Raw genomic sequence first — 8,742 nt, forward strand, 5'->3', positions numbered from 1 at the left:
GGGGGGGCTTACACATACTCCCAAATGTAAATTGGGGGTAATTTCACACCTGAAGCATTGCACCAACTGTTGTGTGCCAAGTCACAGTCTTTTGTTCCAATGAGTGATTACATATCTTTCTTTTTTTCTACATCCCTCACTGGAGCAGCTGGAGCTAGTGCATATAGCATCTTTTTTATTGCAGAAGACAGAGTAGCATTCATAGGCCTAAACATGTTGTGTTCAGCAGGATTTCATCATGCAGAACACCCAGACAGGTGGCTCAGTACGCAACACATTTTACATGGCTATAAAGGAGTCATTATTTAAAATAATGCGAAAAGTCACACCGTACAAATTGTGAAGTGCCTGTCGAGCCCCTGTAGCAGTGTTCAGCCTCTTACGGTGTATTTAAACAGCTAAGAAGCCGCTGATGCTTGAGATTTCACAGTGGTAACTGGAGCACTCTCCAGGCTGCTGAACAATACGTGCTCTAATGTGGCCTCTGACCCCAGTCACAGGAATATACATCAAGACGGAGGACTGGAGGAGGGGAAGAGCAGGCCGGGGGACAGAGGGGGAAGACACAGTATTTTCACTATCTCTGATGGATGATAATATTTTACAGTTTCCATCAATCACCTCCTATCGGACAGCAGGAGATCGCTCACCTGTCAAGATGAGCGTTTTCCAAGAGACTTCAAAAGGCAAACAGAAAAAGGGCATTTTAAAATGCACAGATACACACAGCATGTGGGATATACAAGCTGACACATGCTGCAGATTCATGGGCGCACCAAAACAGATTGTTTTCTTTCTACACAGCTCCTTTAAAGAAAAAAGTGGCCACGCAACACACGGGAGGCAGGCAGGTGGGATAAGCATTAAGGTTCTAGTCACATCCACAAATGTAGGCTACAGACATCGGCAGAAACAAACAAACAAACAAAAACACTTATGGTGCAGTCACAGACAAGCAGGAGAACATGCACAACAGGGGGCAACACTGCTGCGGTGAACACAGACAGGCCGGAGAGGAGCCACGGTGAAGGGGAGGAGACAGGGACGCCATTATAATGTAAGTATGGCTCTATTAGACTGCAATAGAACCCCTAGTTAAATTTATAAAATCTATGAGGCATGACATCATTTGGGATACTGAAGCATGGGGGAGTGGACCACGGAGGTTTGTTCTGGGGGTCCTCATTACTGAATCTGTCTCAGCATGCCTGTCAGTCACCACCTGTCTGTGTGCCTTGTTAAGGCTGCTGGAATCATGAATCTCCCTCAGGAGACAAGCCCACGGAGGATATGGAAGTGCTCCTGGCCCACATATCTTAGCAACTATAAACATATGCCTGACATAAGTGTCTCGGTATAAGCCTCATATAAATAACTCCAAACTTACGAGAGGGAACCGGCGGCTGCACCGAGCTTTGAGAAGAGGAAAGGGAAAAGGCGCAGTGGGTCGTGCTCGGCACCATTTCTCTTTTCCTTCCCCGCAAGATTTTTACAGCTGGCAGTAAAAAAAAACATTCTCAGCAGCCCTCACCGCATTCAGCATGGCAGGAAGAGTAAGTAGAGGCTGGAGCGGAGAGGTCAGAGTGGCAGTGTGAGGGGAACTAAAACAATCTGCTCTGGGCCCGGTTGTTACTGTGACCCCTGGAGGAGCAGTTTGTGTCTGCTGCACCGTTTGACTACAAAAACACTGCGCAGCACCTATTCCTCTTCAAAACCCAGATGGAAGGGCGAGGCTCAGACTTATCGTGTTTGCCTCTCTCTTGCACTGTGTGTCATGTATACAAGTGGACAGAACGCAGAAGGATACAGAGGTTAATTGACTTTTTTTCTCCCTCACTCAATAATCATCAATAACCTCCTCAAGAACCAAACACTGACCACTCAGGTGCCAAACCAGACGGTCAATCTGAGGAATGGAATGTCTAGTCCTGGCTACGCAAAGGCTACAGCTAAGCCACGGACACACTCCTGGAAAATTGAGCCTTCAAAGAAGAGCTTATGAATCCCGTCTCTGACAAAAGAAGAGAGGGAATTAGTGGGATCTAGGGGCGTCAGTATGAGGCCGGCTGGTATTAGCCGTGCTCTTCACATGTCTCCGACCAGGCTGGAGCACGGGCCGTCTTTAGAACACACTAGCAGCGAATGCCTGTCACAACATACAACGCTGCATTGGACTGAGGACAGCTGCAAGGCCTGAGGACTGAGCTGATACTATGCCCGGCCCACTGGAACCAGTCCAGTGCAGAGTTATAAAGGAATGTAAGAACAGCGGTTTTGGCAGCTGCGCTCTGATAAATGTTGTGAAACAGAGAAGCATATGCATGTTTTTCAGGCCCTATGCTGAGGAGATGTGTTTCTAATGCCATTGACAGCCCCTATTCAAAACAGCCAGATAATGTCTGAAACACTGGCTCTCCTCAGTAAACAGTACGCGAGACTGAGTACATATTAAAGAAGCTTAAATGGTGAAAAGAATGAAAAGAATAGGGCTCAAGTCCTGCACAGGACTGTTCCATCTCATGGAACAGGGAAATGTGTTCCTATTGATGTGGTCCATCAAGTCAGGTCTGTTTTATTCCCCGTGGAGGCATCGAGAGCCCAGAGAGCAGCTGACCACACCCCTGGAACAATGACCTCAATAAAATCCAACATGCCTCCATTTGCTCCAACAGAAGCACTGGGGGGTAAAGGCAAGCCACAGCATATCAGAAATGAGTGCTCTGAGGCTCGGAGGAAAACATTGCAAATGGACCGCTCTACAAATAAATCAATCTTTGCATTTGCCACTTGCCAACCAAAAATCCATCCACACGCTCACAGTGCAACGAGCAGGTCCCAGCGATGAGGATTAATGAGAGCAGGATGGCCCAGTCGCCTTCGTTTCCATTGTTTCTCCTGTTGTATTTTCACAGTGGACTCCCAGGAGAGCCTCACCGGGCATATATGCCTGCAGTTTGTGCACACTGCAGACCACTGCATCACAATAAGAGTTAGCGGAGCCCTGCGTTCCAGGAAGCTCTTCCTTCTCTCCTCCATCTCTGCCCAGCTCTCCCGATGGGAAGCTGCGGACCGGGATTAGCAGAGCGAGTGTGGCCCGTACATTCTAGCAGTATTGCTGAGTCGCCATACCACCCCCCTCCTTAACTCACCCAATCCCTTGCCCCCACAGTATCTTCCCACATCCCAGGAGGATGGGCCGGGGGTGCTGGCCATGCAGTCGCATCCCGTTGCACTCGGCATGCTGGGCGGTAAACACAGCATCAGGAACAGCAGGTGCATCACACCCTATCATTAATTATCCCTGCTGCATCCCTCCAGGGCCTCTCACTCCTTAACTCCAAATTTCCCGCACCATCTTTTATCCTTTAGTGTCCAAGCCCTAGCCCCATTTTCTGTCACTTTTCAACTTCCAACCACCTCAAATTCTATCAGTGTGCACCGCTCTACAGCAATTCCATTTCTTCTCCTCGATATCCAGCCCCCTTACTTTAGTCCTACAATCTAGCCCCCATTTATTTGTCCCCTGATCTATGTCAGTCTTTGTCCAGCAATCTCGCTCACTCCCCTACCCCCCCATGACAGCCTTTCCCACTTTCTTCTTTCCTCAGATGTGAATCCTCGACTACTTCTCCTCAAATTCTGACGGCTTTTCCCCCCTGCTGTAAATGTATTCCAAAATCTGCTGCCAGCCAGGAGACGTCACAGGGACTGACTGAGCACTGGGGGAAGAGATGGCCCTTTCCCCCCCACAGAAGGGCTCATAAATAATACTGAATCAAAGAGGAGAAGAAGCATGAGAAAGTCCCTGAGGTGAAAAACCGGTGAACATGGTCAGAGATGTAAGAGTCTGCGCCCGCCGATAGTAAAAGTCCGAGCTCCCAGAGAGCCCGGCCTAGGAAACATGAGCGGAGTGTCCTGTCCCTCTAAGGTGAGAAGTCTTTATGTCAACTGAGTGGAACCCGTATAGAAACATCTGGCATGGCCGCAGAAAGCAAACAGTCACTTCCTTCTGGCTTGGTCACAGTGCCACGAGGCATAATGTGAGCTCTAAATGCAGAGCCTGGATTCGTAACATGAGACCACCCAACATATTAACAGGCTGCGAGCAGCTCGGCTCAAGATAACATGGGGTGATGATGACTAAAAAACACATCTGGCAGCAGAAAAAGAAGAATGGAATGTTTTTCAGCTGTTGCGCAGAAAATTTGTGGACAAGGAAAAAAACCACAGTCGATAGAGACAAAGAAGTCAAGAAGAAACTTGCCAGACCGCAGGAGTCCATAACCGACGTCTACACCACTCTGGACTTGCACCCATGTAGACACATAGACAAACATATGAGGACACAGCAAACACCACAGGTTCCACATTCTTTGAAGGCGAACTGGAGGCTTCTGTTCATCTCAGCCCACTTTGAGGCACGCAGACGTCTCGGACCTGACGTAGCTTTCCCCCAGGACACATGCTGTCCATGTTTTGTGATGCTAACCCAGCACAACCATAGAGGACGGCCAGGGCTGTATGATATCTTTTTTTGCAGAGTATATAGAGGTTAATAGTTTTGTAGCACAGGCCACAATGTTTTAGCATGTGGAAACATCTGCTACTGCAATCACAGGTCGCACAGTGTATCACCTTAAACAAGTATTTGACAAGCGAATGACTTGGTGCATTAAAGTCAAACAAATAGTGAACAACACAATTGTAACACATTTTTTTGTTTCAACAAGTGGTGTATGTATGAGCCACAAACTTAATAATAGCTACAGAAAAATATTGGGGGAGGGGGTTATAAGATCAGAGACAGGCTTTGGACTGGTGTGCTCAAAGTGACCAATGGAAGAAGAGGAGCATCAGCCACTGAGTTTGCTCGTTTCAACCATTTGCTCCCGGAGCTACAGTTGTGCAGTTGTACATACGAAAATGCCATTTTTTGTCGAACACTGCACAGCTCTGCCTGCAGTGGCCGCCGCCACACACCCACCCTACTCCACTTATCATGCACAGCAACAGCCATGTTTGCATTCCTGAGCTGCACGGACACAAAACAAAAAGTGTATCTTTACTTTAAAAGGGAAGGAGAGCCAACAGCGCATTGTTGCACTTAAGCTTTTAAGCCCACTCCAAGAAAAGCTGTCTGTGCAAAAAGCATTGATTATTACTGGGCCGACAGCCTTAAGAAATCATCCTCAGAAACCCAGGTCTGTGCCTCCCCTTTTTTAACATTGTGTAACAGATGAGCTCAAGTGTTTAGAGCATCTCAGCCAAACTACAGGACGTAATCGTAATCACACAAATCACCTGAAAAGAAGAAAATCTCTTTCTCAATCAGGTTCCAGAACAGGAAAGTCGGAAGAACTATGAGGATTGATCTCTCATTTATTCATCGCTATAAACTAGAAATTGTGACTCATTAGTGTAATCCATTAAATAGAGGTGGACTGGACACCTACACAATTACACTTTTTATTGATTCCCATCAACCTACAAGCGGAGTAAAGTGCCAGATTGAAAAGCTGATACACACAAGAAGCGAGTGTGGGGAGGTTGAAGGACCTTTTCGTGACATTATTGTGTGTGTGTTTTTCTACAGAGAGTCCTGGACTCTAAAGAAATCCCTTTCCTTACAACGTGCAGCACAATAGCTGTTTGTTTTTTTCCATTTCAATGTCCTGCCCGCTGCGTCAAGTATCTGAGTCAGAAGACATCCTGGGCAATGAACAAGGGTTCACGGAACAAGGAGACTGTCAACCACAACACAAACACATGCATACAATGTGTGGGAGGAAAGTCATTCAACACACTGAACACAACCCTGCAGCTCTGTGTCTTCTCATCTAAGTGCTTGTGGTCATCCATATGCATCACGCGTCCAACGTCCCCAACAGGTTAATGAATTAAAATCACACAACAACACAGGGTGACCATTCTTCCCCTTGAGGAGAGCCACCACCATGAGTGATGTTGTGCGCTCACCGCACTCTGATGGAAGGAGAATTTGCACATGAAGGACAGTGTTACTTTCAGCATATTATCAGGTTGAGCACATGCACACGACTGTTGCATGTGCTGTGGCCGGGAATGAGTTCCTGCAGCGAGGAAAAGGCTTTTAGTCCTCAAGGGGTGGGGGTCTCGTGGATGGTTCTGGCAGATACACTGCACAGCTGTAGAAACCATCAGGGCACGCTCACAGCTTTTATTTTTCTCCGCTGCTGATTCAACGTTTAAAGAGCTGGGTTTTGATAATTTGCTTTCATCTCATCTTTCAGGATGAGATTATCCACATTAATGATTCCTGGAGGTGGAACAAATGACATAGCGAAAATTAATTCAGGCAAACGGAGGCAGAGGTTACTCAAACCATGCTCAGTGAGGAGGCTTTCCATGAAAAGCACTAACAGAGGTTGTGGTTACATTACCTGCGAGAGGCAAACATATCTGGGCCGGGGTAAAAAAGGCTTGGTGTTTTGCCACTGTTGAATGGTCTTTGGGGGAAAATAAAGTTTAGAATGATGCAGTGGAGCAAAGAAAAAGAGAACATATTTTCATTTGTCTTTCCCTGGGAGTAAAAGCCCACTCCTGCTCAGGCTGGCCGCTTCTTGTCAGACAAGTGCCACCTGCTGGTAAAAATCCCAACCATAAGCATTTCTAGTGCTACCAATTTTTTATAGACCCCAGATGAATCTCAGATATTTTCCATGTTGTAATTCTCCGAGGCTATGAAAACGGAGCACTAACAGAAACCAATAAGAGTTGAATTTAGGATAGAAAATGTGCGTCTGATCATGGAAACAATAAACTGCAGACACATTCTATTGCTCGCACAGCTTTTTCTCTGAGAGATGGGGGTATTGGAAGAGAGGTGCCACTTCATTCTGAAACTTTCGGGTGTAAATCTTCAAAAGCTTGTTTTCCTGTTTCGACACAGGACTCAGCATTGTGTGTGTGTATGTGTGTGTTTGTGTGTGTGTGTGTGCGAGTGTATTTGTGTGTATATGTGCACTCAGCTCCAGAGATTCACTGCAGGGAACATTAATCACTGATGTCTTGATTAGTCTAGATTAACAATGTAGGTCTGATGCTGGTAAGAGGTGCAAGACACACAATGCACCAGGGTCATAGAATAAACAAAAAATCAACATAACAGCATATTTATAAAGCCTGGTTGTGTAACATTAATATGTAAATATATTATAGGTGTAAATCTATTTTCTTATTATATCTCATAAGAAAATAGATGTGAAAACGCATAAATAGGGAAAAAGGTCCAAGTGGAAAGGAAACAGAAACTTGCTTTTTGTAATTGAATCTGCTTTGGTTGCAGTTTAGTGTGGTACAGTGTCTTTCTGATTATTGCAACTGCATTAACAGGCTCTATCATATGTATCAAACACACAGAGAGAGGTCAGCCATCTGTATCTGAGCCCCTTCTCTCCAACTTGGCATTTTACATGACAAACGTTATTTATCGCCATGATTGGAAATCATATGTACATGAGACAGACTCACCTTCTTCCGGGGCTGCCATTTCATCATATTTGTAAACCAAAATTGAACAGCATTAAGATATTATATGAGAAGGGAGTGTAGATTCAAAGAAATCCAGAGCGCGAGTCATGCTGCCTCCCGACTTCCTTCGCTCTTGCAGCAGATTTTCTCCAAGAAGCGACGCATGGTGAGATGTGGGAGTCTCAGCTTTGCGGCAATGTAACGGGGCAGTCGGCGCAGTCCACAGGAACCACACACCGGTTAAATCCACAGTTGGGCTCGGGGAATCAAATCAGAGACCCATGGAGTCGACTGACAAATGTTCCGGGTGAAGGTTCCTGTGCGTAAATCCCCCCAGAAAAGTGCGAGTCCGGTACGATCCCACTCTTCAGTCGACGCGCATTGATCGGCGCCTCCAGGACCGATCCAGACTGTGTGTCAGGGAAAAATATATATTCTTAAACTTTTCAGAGTCGTCCGTGTGAGAAGGCTACACCGTTAGAAAGAAGCCGAGGCGGAGAAACAGTGTCCAATCTGTTCTCTTTGGTTCAGTGGAGCGGGTGAAGACTGTGTCGAAACGAAGAAATATTCATCACAGTGGTCCCAAGCGTTGCCGAACGCACTTTTCTAAGCGTTGCTGGAAAAACAGAGTCAAACACAGCCTCACGGAGACATGTAGGGAGATTACTTCCAGGGAGAGGAGAGGAGGAGAGCAGGAGGAGAGGAGGAGGAGGGGGTCCAAGCACCCAAAAAATCCCTGGAATTCCTGCGAGGAGCTGGAAGGAAATCCTGAATCCTACAACAGCGACAGACTGGACTACAGCTCCCTGATCACTTCCTCCCCTGCAATCCTACAGCCTCGCAGTTTCCACAGACTTGGAGCAGTCGAGCTGAGCCGAGCTGATCCGAGCTGAGCTGAGCGGGCAGCCGGCAGCAGGGTCATAGCGCCGCCGCTCACACATCTGCTGAAGAGAAGTGCGCCTCAAGTTTACGCACAGAGCTGTCGTCCAGACGGAAGCAGGGCTGAGGTGTGACGTGTTGCTCAAGGACACTTTTCCAGATACTGAACCTCTGAACAGGCGCTGTAGCCACATGTCCCCATGTCGGTCCTCTACAGAACATGTGAGATATATGTTTCATTCGGATTTGCATCTGGAACGTGTTCACATCTGGATCAAAACTAGATTTGGTTACAAAGTGAACGCTGCAAGTAAACTTAACACGTCATTGTAGTTAAATAACCAAATTTCCGAT

The 8,742-nt window shown here is 46.7% G+C and overlaps 1 protein-coding gene across 2 annotated transcripts in view; it reads right to left on the reverse strand.

The window, feature by feature from the left end:
* LOC133949987 (tetratricopeptide repeat protein 28-like) overlaps positions 1–8,279 on the reverse strand; it is a 119,807-nt gene extending 111,528 nt beyond the window's left edge. For both annotated transcript variants that reach the window (XM_062384127.1, XM_062384119.1), the window contains exon 1: positions 7,510–8,279. In XM_062384127.1, coding sequence (XP_062240111.1) covers positions 7,510–7,536 — 27 coding nt within the window. In that variant the 5' untranslated portion in view covers positions 7,537–8,279. The remainder of the gene's footprint in view (positions 1–7,509) is intronic.
* Between the last annotated feature and the right edge of the window lie 463 nt (positions 8,280–8,742).

Source organism: Platichthys flesus, chromosome 3 (assembly GCF_949316205.1).
Source record: "Platichthys flesus chromosome 3, fPlaFle2.1, whole genome shotgun sequence".
Classification (NCBI taxonomy): domain Eukaryota; kingdom Metazoa; phylum Chordata; class Actinopteri; order Pleuronectiformes; family Pleuronectidae; genus Platichthys; species Platichthys flesus.